This window comes from Marmota flaviventris, chromosome 17 (genome assembly GCF_047511675.1).
Source record: "Marmota flaviventris isolate mMarFla1 chromosome 17, mMarFla1.hap1, whole genome shotgun sequence".
In the NCBI taxonomy this organism is placed as follows: Eukaryota; Metazoa; Chordata; class Mammalia; order Rodentia; family Sciuridae; genus Marmota; species Marmota flaviventris.
In genome coordinates this window covers 45476463-45492979 of record NC_092514.1, presented here as the reverse complement: position 1 = coordinate 45492979, position 16517 = coordinate 45476463, and the positions used below count along the sequence as shown (strand labels likewise).

Below are 16517 nucleotides of genomic sequence, written 5' to 3'. Positions count from 1 at the left end.
TGACATTTTAAGAGCATGAATGACCTAAGTTGATCATACACCCAAGTGGAGGGAAGTAAAGGGAACCTGGTGGGGCAGGGACAGGAGATGCCCCCAGATCTCTTGTGGCCAGTGAAACCATTTTCACTGGTCTCCAGTCCAGGGAGGCTGCACCAACCTTCACTGTAGCCAGAGTGAAGAGGCAGAAATATGAGCAGCAAAGTCCTGGTGCTAAGGTGACATCTCGTGAGGGGGTTAGTAACACTGGACAAGGTCCCACCTGCACCAGGACTTACCAGCAGGGGTTTCTCTGCACCCCATGCCCAGCCCAGCAGCAGTTTCCCTAAGTACCCACCCGCTGACAGTCACCTGTAGATCATCTGCTGAGACGAGGGTCTGGCAAAACTGACCACTGTGAAATGCTCATGAAGACACGTGGCCTGAGGCTTCCGAGTTGGGGCCATACTTTGTGGTCCACATGTTGACATGGCCAACCCCCCTTCTCAAGGCGCTCTCAAAGACACTGATGCCACGGTGGAATGTCCAAGCTGGTTAAGTGGGTCTCTGGGCCCCTCCCTCCCCCAGGCCAGGGCTCATTAAGCCCAGCATTTTCCACAAGCACAGGGTTGATCTCGAAGTTTATTCACTAAACTGTGACCCCTGGGTACCCGTGACCTGTTTGGTGCTGGCCCTGCTGTCCACTACCCTGGGAAGAGGCATTACAAGGACTTTAATCTCCTACTGTCAACAGCTTTTAAAGTAAAGTACATTGAGGGTAAGCTCTCCAAATGTCAGAGCCAGGCGCAGGCCCCATGTTTGGTGCTAATGTATGACATTTACTCTGCAGGTTGGAGAAAGTGCATGGGCTTTGGGAAGCCTGGCTGCCCAAATATGGGTTAATTACCAGCAGGCCGACAGCAGCACCCCCAGCCACAGGAGAGAGGTGGCCCAGGTCCTGGGTAAAGACCTCCCCAGAGACAAATCATTCCGCGAAGGAAAATAACTCAGGCTGTTCCTTATGACCATCCACCCTGGGAATGTACCCAGCTCGGAGGCAACTAACAGCTCGCTCTTTCTGTGTTCAAGGTTATCCCAACTTTGTGGCAACCTATGGCCGAGGCTACCCCGGATTTGCTCCTAGCTATGGCTATCAGTTCCCAGGTGAGTTACTTGGGTGCCCGGGGTGTTGGAAACTTGGGAGGTGGGCTGCATTTTGGGAGGAGGAAGGAGAATCCTAAAAGAACATGACACATACGTGCCTCCATTGAAGAGATGCCCTATGTGTATTGACTTCTGAGTTCACTGGAGTCCAGGGTCAAGGGGCCTCAGAATTTCTGATGAACTGGAGTGCTTCATTGGTGCTGGGTATTTGAGAATAACAGCTTTTAAATGGAAAGGAAGAGACCAAACTCCCCTTGCTCCTTCATCTGAAGCCTGTTCGGGTCTCTTCTCCCTGGGTACTGAACTCCAGGCCCAGGATTTTCTTTCACTCCCACACCCTGTTGCCTGCTCCCAGTCCCTGCATCCACGTGCCTGAGGTCTGACGTCTCCCACCCTTCCTTCCTTCCCCCTCTTCTCCCCCAGCTTGGCTCTGGCCACCGAGGCTCCGGAGCCTTCTGGAGTATGTTGGTGTTGTTCTGCTGGGGTTAGGGCCTGCTGTCCATCCTGGGTGGGGCTAGGTGGAGTCCCCTTTCCTCTCTGTGGGCATCAAAAGCTGGAGGCAGGGTGCACGGTGATGCCCATTCACACATCTGGGCTGCTGTGGCTTGAGGTAGCTGGCAGGCCTGGGGCCAGCCTGGGGGGGCATGGTCAATGGGGAGGGGATCGGGAGGATGCTGAAGAAGTGATATCTTATGGGGCTTTGTTTTTCCCTGCAGAAATGAGCCCACCTTCCCCAGTCTCAGGGTCTAGATGAGAGTATATCGGGGTTCCTGAGGGTGTAAGGGAGGAGGTCAGCTGAGGAGTGTAGAGGAGCTCGGCACAGTCTTGTCCTCTGTGGGCTCTCTGTTGAAGGGGAGGTGCCACCCAGGAACTGGACATCTGGGGGAGTTTCACTCCGGGCTTGTCGCCTTGCCTTGACTTGGCCACCTGGGAGCATCAGGCTCCAAGCGCAACAGGGGACAAAGGGAGCAGAGATGTGACCTGGGTGGGCTGCTCTGAGGCTGACGGGCAGGAGGGCAGAGCGCCACTGGGGAGGGGGTTGCCCTCAGCCCACACTTGTGGGTGGGGAGAGGGGCTGAGGATGGAGGCATTTAGGACACTTGGAGCCACACACTCCAACCCAGAATGGAAGCCCAGGCACTTGTCCTGGCTGTGACACCAACTAGCCTGGTGTCAGTGGCAGGTCATTCAGCTTCTCTGGGCCTCACTTCACTTCTCTGTGAACAAAGGGTTGAGAGGGGTCTTTGGGCCTGTGGAGGCCTCCAACTGTGCGGGTCACAGGCCAGGAGAGGGCTAGAGCAGCAGGAGGTCTGGGGTCAGGTGTGTAAGTGGGTTGGCTCCCTGAGGTGTCCCCTGGGGCCAAGGGAGTTTCCCCGTCTGGGAGGGACCCTTAGCAAGAATCCTTGGCCTCCCGGAGGAGGCCTTCCCTGTAGCCTCCCTATAGCAGAGACCTTCTGCGTGACCAGGGGCTGAGGGCCTTCAGTAAAGAGGGGCACGGCCCAGAGGCACCGCCAGGAGAGGAGCCAGGCTCAGGCAGCACTGTTGTTAGGTTTTCCCCTGCAGGTGGGGACGCTGAGGCACAGGGAGATAGCAAACCCTGTCCAGCAGGGTCCCTGCAAGCCAGAGGCAGGGCCAGGACTTGAAGCCAGGCAGTGCGCCCACACTCCACCATCTCTCTCACATCTGTTTGCCCACAATGGAAACATCAGCCACTGAAATTGAGATTTAAACTAAGCCAAATTCAGTTCCTCAACCACACTGGCCATATTCCAGTTACCCAGTAGCCACATGTGGCCAGTGGCTACCCATGGTATGGATTGGAAAACATTCCCATCATCACAGAAAGTTCTGCAGGACAGTACTGTTCCAGATCTTAACAGAAGAGGTGGTTCCGATGCTGGCATGCTGTCCACACAAACCTGCCCAGCCTCCCCCAGCTCGGCTCCCTGGGAGTGCCATCCTGATCTGTGCTCTTGACACAGCCTGCCTCTCTTCACAGTCGGGTAGCCCTTGCCCCTTAGTGTGCTCCTGGTCCCAAGAGGGCAGAATCAGGAGAACTTAGTGTGAAATCATTTGGGAAACAACAAAGTGGACCCCATGCTAAGGCCCCTGGCTCATCTGAGAGGCTACTCTTGGGGACTCCATGAGGCAGCTTCAGAAAACCTGGCAAGCAACTGTCTCCATGACCTCCATCCCTGGTTCTTCCCCAGACAGACAGGCACACAAGAGTGGCCAGACTGAAGGTGGGCGGATGCAGTGGGCCTCCCTGAGCGCCCAGCCCTTCACCAAAAGTGAAGAAGGCCTTGGAGCTGGGGGTCGAGTGGGTGATGCTCCCAGTGCTCACACTGTTCCAGCTCCTGAGCTAAAAGCACTGGCTGGGTCTGAATGGGACTGGAGGTGGACATGCAGGTGGACATGACTTTGTGACATTGCTCAGCTGCTGCATCACCACCACACCATCCTGACCTGCTGTGGGGAGCCGTTCCCTCTCAACTGCTCAGCTTTCCATGTCTCCATCCTTCCCATTCACACCCTTCTCTTAGCCTAATAACCAGAAAAGGGCCCCCAGTGGCCACAAGTGTGAGCTACCTGCTTCCAGGGAGGGTGAGGGTGTGAGTGGCCTTGACCAGGGAAGTGGTGGCCCAGGGGCCCCCCGTGGTTGAACTGAGCCACCCCCACTCTTGGTGGAGAGCCAGGCCGGTTTCCCACTCCCAGCTCCCACCCTACAGGAGCTGCCCCTTGTAGAGCACTGGCTCTGCTAAAAGTCCCAGGTGTCCTCCCCAAGCAGATCCACACTAGCCCCCCAGCCTAGGGGCAGCCCCTGTGCTGCTGCGGTCAAGAGCTTGGTGGGTACTTGCTCCCTCTGACCCCTTCCTTAGCAGCTGGATTAAGAAAACTCTGGAATGTTCTGACCTCCCTCTCTCACCTCTGGCCTCCGTGGCACGGTGCAAAGCAGGGACCAGAACTGGAGCAGCCCAGCCTAACCCTTTCTGGTGGATTCTGTTGACCTGTCCCCGTGCCCCAGGAATCCTGTGACTTTGTGACATTGCTCAGCTGCTGCGTCACCACCAAACCATTTTCTCTGTGGTCTTCTCAGTATCCTCACTGTGTGCCCAATTCCCACCTCCAGCCCTGCCTTAATGCTGTGTGTGGACACCACGCCCCCAAGCCCCTTCATCCTGGCAGGGCCACGGGAGGCAGCTAGTGAAGAGAAAGGAAAGCAAACCCACCCAGGTCCCCGGGCTGCTGTGGCCTCCGCCCTCTGCTGTCACTCACACCAGTGAGCATTTAGGAAGATGCAGTTAATCCTTTTACAAAGCACCTTCCTTTTTACCTGTATTCACCGGCTCCAAATGTCCGTCTCCTCTGGTTGGGGGGTCCACATGTCACTCCTTGCAACACATCGTCCCAGGCCACACCTGTGCCCAGCTTCAGGACTCTGAGAACAAATAGGGTGTTCCAAGGGGGCCAGTGCTAGATGCCTTTATTTGAGTGGGGAGTCGTTCTCTTGTGGAAAGGCTGGGTGTCGACCGGTCACTCGGCAGTGTCTCTTCTTCCCATGCAAGGTGTCCATCCCGGCAGCCTCAGGATCGGTGTGCAGTCTGAATTGTGAGGAGTGTGATCAGTGGTCCCCTGGGCCTCCTCTCATTTTGCCCATCCGGGCTTCTCATTTCAGTTTAATCTGTTAATTTCTGTTCTTATTTCACTTTGCAGACTATTTGCCGATTTCACAAGACATTATTTTTATCAACTAGCTCTTAAGAGAGGCATAGCAAATTGGGGTTTGCCACCATTTCTAGAGAGAGGACACAGTCCGGGCCTGGGCCACCCCTGCTGCTGCTAGTGCCCACTGACTGAGACTCTATGTCCCTGCTGCCTATTGTTTGAATGAATATTCTTTTTCCTGTAATTTAATTCTTAGAAAAGACCTTGTTCCTTCACAGTTTTTTTTTTTAACTTCTCCAATCCCCTCCCGTTTGCCCCTGTATGCATTGTGACCAACCCCACCCCCAGCTCCCCAGAATGTAATGGGGCCAAGGGAACTTCTCACAAACTTCATAGAGACTCCTCGGGGGATCCAGGAAGAAGGTGTCAAGTGTTTAAAATAATGACAAAGCAGGCTTGTTGGGACATTTCATGGGGAGGCCCAGAGGGCTGTGGCTGTGTGACTCGGAGCATCTGTGTTCTCTGGTGGGCGTGGCAGTGAGCGCACACACAGACCCCTCTCTGAAAACGTGCAAGAAATGTAATCCGGAAGAGCAACTGTAACAGCTTGTCTGAGTGTCTTCCTTGTTTGGTGGCCAGTCTCTCAGTGGCTGTCACCGTAAGAAGCATCCGTCTTTGAGAAGAGACAGTAGGGTTGCCCTGGCTCTGTGTCGGGCATGTGGGTGCCAGTGCACACTGGGTTGCTTCTCTTCAGTCTCCTAGTGGCACCTCCCTGCCTCCCCTGGTGGCACCACTGGGCTAGGACAAGCCAGGGCACTGAGGGCCCACCCTAATCAGGCCGCATCTCAGGGCTGGTACCCCTGATGGTCACCCCCAGAAGGATCTTTTCCCGTGATCCTGAGCCCCCCCCACATCCCCCCTCTGATACACACCCTCTCTCTTGGGCTGAGGGCATACAGCTCGGCTGGACCCTCAAGAGTCACCCCTTTGTGCTCCTAGTTTGTGAGAAGTGACCCGTGCGCTTCCATTTGGTGCATCTGATGTGAGCGAATCCATACCTGTGCCTGTCTGTGTCCTTGAGAGCCAGCATGTGCATTTGGCTCATGTCATTAAAGATGCTTGATGTAAAAATTGGTTAGTTTCGTTTTATTTTTTCCCCCGGGCTTTTTCATGAGTATTTTTTTTTTATCTGTGTGGATCTCCCCCTACCCCGCTCCTTATTTTGGTTTGCTATGAATTGCTTTGCTTTGGTGAACTTGTCCTCATGTGCTGGCCTCACAGTGGCCTCACAGCCATTGTGAATTTTCTTCCATCTCTGTAAATAGTTCATCTGTGCTGCTCCCTAATGACGTTTTATTTTTTCTCCCCTGTAAGCAACTGAGGTAGAAAAATAAATTGTTTACCATGGACATGCTGTGTGCTGCCGTCTCTTAGCCTGACAGTGTCCTGTTCTCGCTCTGGGGGAGGTGAATGCACTCAATAACCAGTACCACCGACAGCCCAGCCCAGTGCATGTCCACTCCCCCTGGCTGCTGCCTGCTCCCAGCCCTCCCTGCGCCCTGGTCCTCAAGAGCCCAGAGCTCTCCTGCTCAGGGTGATCCGCCCTTGAGCAGAGTGGCTGAGCTTCTGAATGCACCAGCTGCATGGTCCCGCCCCATGCCCCTTCCTCTGCCATCACTTCACCCCCAAATGAAAACGCCACTGGAACATCTGGAGCCCCTCACATCTGTGCACCAGGTGTGTGTGTGCACTCATGCACGTGCTTGTGCACGGGGGCCTGCATGTGGGGGTGCAGGTCGCTTGCTTTCCTAAGTGCCTGGAGCGGTGCAGGCTGGAGGAGACACCTGTGGTGACAGTGTGGAATGTTGCTGGACATGAAGGTCGAAGGCTCGTTTCCAGGTTGCACTTGGCCATTTAGGAGCCAGATGACTTTGAGCAAGTTGCATAACTTTTTAAGGCCTGAGATAAAGAAATTGCCTGGTTAGTTAGGTTGTTAAAATTAAGGGATTGTGTGTATGTATGAGAGAGAGGAGAAGAGAATGTCCTTTTCTCCCTGATGATGCTCCCTGGGCCTGCTCAGCAGTGAAGGGCGGCGTGGTCCAGGATCCCCAGGTAAAGCCAGAGAGTGGCTGGGACTTCTGCACACCCTATCCCCTGGCATTCCTCACCCCGCCCTCCCCTTTCACTATCAAGCACTAGATTAGGAACCTGGTATCTGGCCCACTCCTTCAAAATGCTCACGGTGCAACTAAGGGAGAGAGGACCAGGCATCATGGGGCAGGTGCTCCGCTAGAGAAAGAAAAGTTCTTCGTGATATTCAGGAGACAAAGGCTGTCTCCTTATCCAGTGGCCCCCTAGAGATGGTGATGTAAGAAGTGGGTCTTGAAAATTTGGCTTGAATTGGCTGGTAAAGAAGGGAAAGAGGTATATCCCAGGCAGAGAAATGATATGCCTGGACATCAAATCAGATAGCTTTAGGAAGGAAGCAAGGAAAAGACAAAAGTAATAAGTAATAATTATAGCTTAAACAAAATAAGAATTTGTTTCTCTTTCCTGTGTAAAAGGAGTCAGGATGTGGCTGCACAGTATTGGGGTCCTCGTTCTTTTTGTTTCTTGTCATTCTACCCTCTTCAGCGTAAGACTCCACCTCCTGGTCTAAGGAGGCTGTTCAATCTCCAGCCAATCACATACTCTTCCCTTAGGAGTGTCCCTCTTTCCTTTAATAATACATCTTAAAGCTCATGCCTGACATTCTACTTAGATCCTTCTGCTCAGAGCTTAGTCGTGTGGCCAGTTTAGCTGCAAGAAAGTGTCCAAAATGTCTCCATTCCAGGTAACAGTGTACCTCACTAAAAACAGAAAACTCTGATATTGGGGAAGAAGAGTGGAACAGGACCTAGGGGACAGTCTCTGCTACAATGTGTCCCAAGAGAGGACGTACTGCAGGTTGAGGGATTGTGAGCATGCTGGGTACTGGGAGCTACCGGAGAGTCTTGGAGGAGGCAGGGTGTAAAGTAGGAGCGAGTTGGGTCTCCTGTTGGGCTCAGGAAGTCAGTGGGTCCCTGAGGCGAAGCACGAGGAGCACCTGGAGAGGGGGGATCTTGTCAGACCTCCAAACTGAGCCGGAGGATGTGGAGAGGCAGGGGCAGTGAAGAAGCTTCTAGGGGGGACCTAACCTAGGTTTGGGTTAGGGTTAGGGTTATGGACAGAATGTCCCTCTGTCCGCACCCCTGCCTCCTCTCCGCTCCACTTCACCCTCACTTGGCCCCATTCCTGTCCCTGCCTTAGGCTGGCTAGTGGCCCTTTGGGATTTCCCACCTCTGCTGGGGACAGCAGGGTTAATGTAGCCCTGACTGCAAAGAAGTCTCAACAGCTAGCTGTGTGGCCTCAGCAACAGAGGACTCGGGGCAGCCAGGAGAGCCCGGCCAGCATCTCCTGGCCCAGGGCCTCCTCCTAAGACACTGTGCCCGCAGCAGGGGCCATGCAGTCCCAGGTAGGGAGACCTTTCTCCAGCCTGCTTGGCCTGGGCTCTGGTTCTGGAAATGCCAGCACATGCCCCTGCCACTTCAGCGACGGAAGGCAGGCCTGGTGTCAGGTGTAGCCGTGGGCTGATGGGGTCTGGCTTCCCGATGGCTTCCCAGAGCACTGGCTACCAAGTGGTGCAGGCGAGTCCTGGCTCAGCAGAGGAGGGCGGGGATAAGGAACACCAGTTAGCCACTGCCTCAGGACTTGGGGCCCGGCTGCATCTATTTTGTCTTCCTTATTCCCATCTAGTGGCCGTTCCTTGTGTTGGCCGACTTTCAGTAACTCCAAGAAGAAGACAGCCACCCAGTGTTTCCATGGAGAACCGTGGTCTGAGGGGAGGTGCCATCGCTCCAGGACATCCCGTCCCTCTGCAGGGGCGGGGCCCCTCTAGCCCATATTCAGGACAGGCTGCTGCCTGGTACACTTGGGTTGAGTGATCTGGTCTTTGAGCAAAGACCAAGGCTTCATGGCCCAGGGTGTCTCAAGGGGCCCTGCTTGAATGTGGGAAGCCACACAAGAGGTCAGTGGTCAGGATGGCTCAGGAGCCTTGGCCGCGGCAGCAGGCCGTATGCTGGATCAGCTCTTCTGAGCCCTGTCTGCTGCCCAGGTGATGACATTTGGCAACATGTGCAGAAGTGCTAATGCCTGCCACGCCAGAGACCTGGGATTCTACCAGGATGTGGTCATCTGGGCCACTGTGGGGAGTGACTCCTGGGCCCTTCCTTCCTCCTCTTCCTCCAGCCTCCTAGAGTGGCAGAGACCCCTGTGATCTGCCCCTGCTCAGGAGAGGTGAGACCTCTCCTGGCCTCCTGTGTTCTCTCTTGGCCCTCCTGCCTCTAGGGCCATGCTCCGTGACTCTCCTCCCACTTCTGTTTGTAAGGAGCCCTTTCCTCAGCCACCACCCCAGAAGTGCCCTTGGTGGGAATTCTGTTGGACCCCAAGTGTGGTGGACCCTCAGGCTCTGCCCCACTCCCTCTCTGCTCAGTGAGCAGTGGCTGGCTGGGTTCTCACCACCTGGGGAGCAACCTTGAAATTTCAGGCTGGCTTTGCAGGTGTTCTGTTGTATCGGGGACTCAGGCCTACGAGTACCCCCCAGATGCTACGGCACTGTAAACAGAAGTGCTCCCCTGTCGGAGGGCCTCCCTCACCCCACACATCTGTCGCATCCCAGCCCTCTAATCTGTGCACCCCTTCCACCCTGTTTTAAATCCCAAGCCAGTGTCCCCTCCCAGCTCCCTCCTGCACCACCTGGCCCTGTGTGTGCTGGGGACTTATCCTCTCATTTGAATATTAAAGGCGAGCTCAGTCAAGGAGGCCCCTCTGCTGCTGTAGAAGAAGATGGAGAAGTAAAATTCAGCAGCACACCCCAAATCCAGCCGGGCCTGGCTGGAGGCTTGCTGAGGAGGTGGGGGCTCTGTGGATGTGCCCCGTCTCCGCGTTCCTCCCTCGGCGTGGAAAATCAGGAGTTGACTCTATTCCCAGATGAAAGTGGAGCACAGTGCCTAATAGGCACTTAATAACTGTTTGCAGAAATGAATTGGAGCCATCGGAATCGACAGGAATTGCAGGTTTCACTTGCGATCAGCTTTCTGTGCCTCTTGAAGCTCTTCTGCAATAAGTGAGGGGATGTGACTAAGTGAGCGCTCAGCTCCCTGTGGCAGAGCCTAGAGCTCAGCGTTCTCCAGGGGGAAGCTGGGAAACAGACTTCTTGCCCTCGCTGTGAGCTTGCTGGAGAGTAAGGTCGCCTCTGGGCCTCAGTCTCCCCATCTGTCTAACAGGGCTGTTGATCCTTGCCCTGCACCAGGAGTAGAGAGACAGAGGAGGCCGTGGGTGGGGCTTCCGCCCCTCAGGCTGAGACCCAGGACTGGCCAGATCCCGTCTCCCCCACTGTCTGCAGCTCCCCATACCTTCTTAGGTGTCTGCACGACCAGCCTCAAAGTCCCCATTAAATCTGCCAGCAGGAACTTAATCACCTTTCTTCAAGCCTTCAGTTTTCATTTCCATCAGCAAAAGCAAGTGAAAGCCTGCAGCTTAAAAACAAAACAACGAAACCCATCAATTACTCAGAGTATGAAATTCTGGGCAGATAGCGGTGCCTGGCTTGAGGCAGGGGACAGCTTCTGCCTTCAGAATCGTTAAGGCTGAGCAGGAGGCAAAGGCTCCCTGCTGCCCAGGACGAAGAGTCCTGCTCAGACACTTTTCCACCGAGTCCAGGTCAGCTTGGGTCCCCTGCCCCTGAGACCCTAGCTGCCTGAGTCACCCCCTCTGCTCTCTGTCCCTACAGTCAGAGCAAGAGTCACAGTGCAGACAATCAGCAGCACTTGTCTCAAGCAGGGCCTTCCAGGAGGGTTCAGGGACACTGAGCGAGGGAGCAAGGATTCAGAGCCTGAGGAGCATTCCATGAGTGGCCTGGTGTCCCCTTAGTTTGACCAGCACGATGGCAGCAGTGCACAAGCAGTGAGTGCTGAGAGGATGCCCCGGCTGTGCCAGGACAGCTTTCAGTGGGCCGCAAAGTCTTAGTCCATCCAGGCTGCTGTGGCAGAGTTCCATAGACCAGTGGCTTATAAACAACAGAAATATGTCCCTCGCAGTTTTGGAGTCTGGGAAGTCTGCAAAACAGTCAGGGCACCAACAGAGTCAGTGTCCAGTGAGGGCCACTTCCTGGTCCACAGCTGGCCATTTTCTCTGGTGGAAGCCACTAGTGAGCTCTCTGGGGGTCTCTTTTATAAAGATGCTAATCTCGATCCTGAGGGTCCTCCAAAGTATAAGTTCAGCAGGCAGAAGGTGAGGGAAGGCTATTCCAGGTCTCCCTAGACCTGCAGATGCAAAGTCATGAAGGTACTGCATGTCCTCCCCCCCTCACATTCCTACTTCTCTTGATCTTATGGCCCTCACCTGGGCAGATACTGTCCTTGTACCTTGACCAAGACAGCAAGACAACAGACTGGCATTGGGAAGCCAAATAAGACCCGAGCCTCATGGAGACACTTGGCAAGGCAGGGACGCTGACCTCGCCCTTGTCATAGGAGAGTGCTCCCTAACTGGACTTTATCAATACTGATGACAGGCCCTGGCTCTGGGTGCCAGCTGGCCGGAGCTGCCTTCTTTGAGGTGGGAAGCCTTGCCCAGACCTGCTCAATCCTGGAGGGAGAGATAAATATAGCCTGTGCTTCTCCCGTGGAGAGAGAAGGTGTTTGGCTGGCCCAGGGGCACCCTGGTTTTGCAGGGAAGGTCTGAATCAGCCCTGCAGCTCTCTTGGTGATACCTGCTCAGGCCTCTCCAGGCTTCTGACCTCAGGGACCAGCTCGGACAGGCTACAGTTCAAGTAAGACTAGGAACAGGAGAAAGCACCTTCTCCCCAGCCCCTCACATCTGTCCAAAGCCTGCCTCCCTCCACCCACCCTTCCCTTATTTGTTCAGCACAGGGTTACTAAGCACTCACCACAGCACAGTGATGAATGAAGATGAGTCTCTGCCTTTATAGGCTCATAGGTCACTTATTAGGTGCAAAGGAGCAAACAGGATTCTACTTGATGGAAGGGCCCAGAAAGACTCCTCTAACCCCAGCCTCACTGGAGGATATTTGGGAAGACAGCATGTCGGGGCTAGAGGGCGGTGGAGACCGTTAACCCAGCTGACAGGCTGGCCGGGGCTAGCAATGGGCTCTGGCCACCCTAGCCAGGCCCTCCCTGAGCCCTTAAGACCCTTGCCTCCTATCCTTACGTGATCCCACCAAGGTTAGTTTGCACTTGAGATAAGACTGCCCTTATCACTCACAAAGCCCAGATGTCGTGCAAATTAATAGGATTTTAGAATAGGAAGCACAGAAGGGATTTCTCTGGGATTCCCAGCTCCACTGCTATTACCTTGGGCAATAATAACAATAATAATAGGAACAAAAATAATTTTACTTGTGCCGAGAGCCTAACGCCCTCATCTCCCTGAATCCTGGAGGCTTTAGGAAGGAGGGAAAAGGCGGCAGAGAGGGGCAATAAGTACCTGGTCTCGGGTCTCACGGGAGGAAGTGTGGGAGATGGGATTTTAGCACCGTTGGCTACTGTCTCCTTAACTGGCCTGGGCGGGAGCCCTGTATCTGTTGGAGGGTTGGCGAGCTCTGGGAGTGAGGCGGTGCAGGAAACTTCTCACCATAGGACTCACTCCGTGGTGGCGCTGGTACTATTCTGAGTGTCCTGGTTGCTGTCTCACGTTTAAGGCCAAGTCCTTTATTTCAAGGTGAGGAGATGAAGGCCCAGAGGAGGCCCATCTTCCATTCACCCTTTCAACAAGAGCTGGTAGGTGGGTGGTCATAAGACTGCTGGCTCTGAAAATTTTTAAGTTTTTCTGTACTAGTTGCAAATAGCTGCTGCCCTGCCCCCTCTCCCTGGGCCCTCCCCACCACTGGCACTGACCCCTGACTCCCTGGCCACCCTGAGGTCCCCTGCAGAAGAACCAGTGCTCAGCACATGGGTGATCTGTCAGCTCCTGAAACATGAGGCTCGGGGACACTGGTGGAGGGTCTCCATCTCCCAGGAGAGGGACCTTGAGCTTGCCAGGGTTCTTGACTCACTCTCCCAGGATGGGGCCAAGATGGACGCCTGGGGTTTTTTTGCCGGCCGTGCTGGGTGCTCAGGACTTGAGCGTTTGCTGTTCTGGAGGCAGAGGTGGGAGCCTGGGCTGGAGTGGGCATGCAGCTGGGGGTGAGTCTGTGTGGAATGCAGCAGAGGAGGAAGCAGCAGGCACGTGGGATTTGAGGGTGGAAGTGACTTGGTGAGAAACCCTCGGGGCGAGCAAGATTTTGCCTTTGGCGATTTGGCATTTGAAATTGGGAAACCGTGTACCCACCACTTGAATAGTGTGCTCTAGAGGGGGAGCGGTCACAGCTGTGATTTGTCCTTGACACCCATTGGTAGTAGTTGGGAGAATATCTCTAAATCAGAAATTGATGTTTTTATGAAAGGTCAGGTAGGGGAATGTGAGGTAGGGGTAAAAAAAATGTCTCCAAATAGTCTGCTGACACCTGCGTAGAAACTGCAGTCTGAAATCCCTTCACTTTGAAGGTTTTGGTCTCAAAGATAAGGCAGAGGTTTGCACTGTAGGTGCTCCTGGGCCAGCCTAGAGCTAAAGGTGACAGGCAGAGGGCAGGGAGGGCCGGTTTGGGAGTGACCTCCATGTGGCCACCCTCACCCTTGACGTCCTGCTGGAGAGAGAACCACACTGAGCAGAGTAGGGCCAGGAGCCCTTGCAATGAGCGGGCACTCCCAGGACCAAGGCTGGTCCTGAGACTGGGCCTCAGGCCTCACTCATCCCCAAGGCCCTGGTGATCAGGCGGAGGATGAATGAGACTGGGTGATGCTAGGTCCTCTCTCAGAGCCAAGGACCAGTCCTCTGCCCTCAACTCTGTAGGTCATAGCCAGAGAGAATTTGAAGGCTCTGTGTCTTGGTCATGTGTCACAAGGCCCAGCTCTGTGATGCTTTCAACTGAGTGGAATGGAATGGGGAGAACTTGGAGCTGGATCAGCTGTGGGAATGCCCCTGTTCCCTCTCCTCCCGCCCCCTCCATCTTAGAGAAGGGAGTTAGTTGGAAAAGCCACCTGAGGGCCGAGTAGCCTCCTGTCCCTGAGGGCCGAGGAGCCTCCTGTTTCTGAGTGCTGAGTTTTCTGGTGGCTGCCAGAAAACTCCATTTTCAAGCAACCCTTGGGATAGCCAAGGACTCCAAGGCACAGGTCTCCCACCTTCCTGGCACACAAGCCACAGCCCCTTTCACCCAAGGCCCAGCTTATTAGCCAGGAGCCAGTTTGTGTGCAGCCTGGTTCTGGGACCCTGCCCCCACCCCGTCCCACAGTTGGAGCCCCTAACCCTAACCCCAGGGCACTTAACCCCTGAGCCACATCCCCAGCCCTTTTTATTTTTACTTTTTATTTTGAGACAGGGTCTCACTAAGTTGCTTAGGGCCTCAGTAAATTGCTGAGGCTGGCCTCAAACTTGCAACCCACCTGCCTCAGCCTCCTGAGTCACTGGGATTTGAGGTGTGTGTCACTGTGCCCAGCTTTCCCTCTGTGTTAAGTACCAACACCTTAGGTCTGTGGACCGCAAGGCCTCTCTCTTCCTATAGATAACAGGGAGGATCCGGAACCAGCCAGTCCCAAGCCGCCATCCTCACCCGTGCCTTTCCATTTGCCAACCCCCAAAACCCTCTCCAGTTGCCAGTTGTCATTTAGAACCAGTTGCCAGGTTCTAAATGACTCTCTTTCTTGGCTGTAACCAAGGGCTGAGGATGAGGCATCCCTAGACCATGTTCTCTTCACCATGTTCCCCTTGACCCAAGCAGCAACCCACACCCTCTCCCTGCCCAGGGGTCTTCACAGGGTGATGCTGTTGGTACCCTCTGTAGAAGCTGGGCTCACTCCTAGAAAGGTGTGTCTGAGTCAGATTCCTATTTCGAATGTGAAGAACTCAGGGCTTGTTTTGTTATTTTTCAAATGGATGTACATCCATTTGCATCAAAGCAAAACATTACATTGATCAGGTAAATGTGCCCCTTTAGTGATCAATTTTGCCTCTTCTTTAGACCCTCTGTTCCGATGGGAATCCCCGGATCCTCCTACTCCAAAAATGTGTCACCCCGCTTTCTTCCAGCCTCACCCAATGAGAGCCACCATCCCCCTTTCTCTGCTCAGAAGTCAGAACTGTACGTTTCCCATAAAAGAACTAGCCCTGCACCCCGAGCAGGCCTGCCCAGGAGGAGGGAGCATCCTGGGCCAGCCAGATTGACAGATGGTAGTGTTTCCAAACTCTTGTAGGACATGTTTCCCACATTCTGGGTGACAGTTTCTTCTTTTGGTTGCTTATTTTTTAGTGTTTGGATTCAGTGAAGCAACATTAGATTTAGCCAAGAATGTCTGAACCATCTATAGAAATTGCTGGTGGGAGATGCTGGGCGTGCCGGAGGAAGGGGGCGGAGAGTGTTTTCAGCAAGCACAGCATAAGAAAAATTGTTTGTAATGGACTTTTTTAAAGATTGCTCTCAAAATCACATCTCTAGGAGCCATAAGGAGCCACAAAATTCTCTCACCCCCTCTTTCTGAGAGGGGCACCGAGGGGTCTATGGACTCATCTCAAGTCAGGGGAAATAAGTATTGACTGAGTCAGAACCAGACCCCAGGCAGTGCCCCCGCCCCCAGACCAGTGTCTTGTCATACCAAAAAGCATAGAGGAGACAAAGAGAAAGCCTCATGACCTAATAATCCCCCGCAAGATGACAGTGTTCGTGTGAAGTCAAGTCCCCCAGAGCGTGCTCACAGCCAGAGGTTCTCTGCCTGCACTGGCATCAGAAAGGCCTTGAAAGACCTGGGTCCCCCCTGATTCTGTCCTTTAGGCGGGGTCAGGGCTTCTGGGTTGTTGAAGATCTTCCAGGCAGGACTGGGACCCTGAATGGGGACCTCTGCCCTGACTCTCAGAGGAAACTGGTCGCAGGAATTAGATCCTCCATGGTACCCTCGGGAGGCCCCTTCCTCTCTCATCTGGAGGTAGTGACAGATTGCACAGATGCACCATGTAACCTGACCCCCCCCCCCATCAGCATTTCTGCTGCTCCCAGGTGGTTCCCTGTGTTCTCAGCTTACGGGGGAGAATCCGTGCCTCTGCAGGACAGGGCACCCCATTTCCATAGCCCTAGCACCTTCCACTGGCTTGACCACCCTCAGGCCACTCCTGGAGATTTGAGCCGGCCACGCTGGGGCAGCAGAGGCTTCCAGACCTGCAGGTGGTACTGCCTTCTGCCTCACTTGACCCAAGCGGCAGTGACTCCCAGCCCTGACTCATTCCCTGCATCCGTGCGGCCTGACCAGCTGGTGTCAGGGAGAGTCTTCTGAGGGCAGACTCTGAGCTGGATCCTCAGTGGGACGTGGAACTGAGTCCCTGCCCCAGAAGAGTCTGTCACCCAGCAAGCGAAATAAGATATGCATATAAAAATAACTGTGCTTAGGTAAGGCAAAAACCGGCAAGTGCACAGAAGCAATAAAAAAAACCCAGCAGAAGTATTATATCATATAATTCTCAAAAAAAAAAAAAAAGAACCTGAAACCCCCAAATGCCTATCGACTTCTGATCAGCAGTAAAACATCACAGCTCCATAAAGTCCATCAAAGGGTGTCATTTGCTTTGAGTGAGATGGCCACATCTCTCAT

General features: G+C 54.2%; 1 protein-coding gene across 6 annotated transcripts in view; it reads left to right on the top strand.

Moving 5' to 3' along the window:
* Msi2 (musashi RNA binding protein 2) overlaps positions 1 to 16517 on the top strand; it is a 369627-nt gene that overhangs the window by 318481 nt on the left and 34629 nt on the right. For 5 of the 6 annotated variants that reach the window (XM_071602928.1, XM_071602927.1, XM_027950228.2 and 2 more), the window contains exon 10: positions 1066 to 1140. In XM_071602928.1, coding sequence (XP_071459029.1) covers positions 1066 to 1140 — 75 coding nt within the window. Of the gene's footprint in view, positions 1 to 1065; positions 1141 to 4854; positions 6216 to 16517 lie in introns of those variants that run through there. The other variant, XM_027950229.2, reaches the window with a different exon arrangement.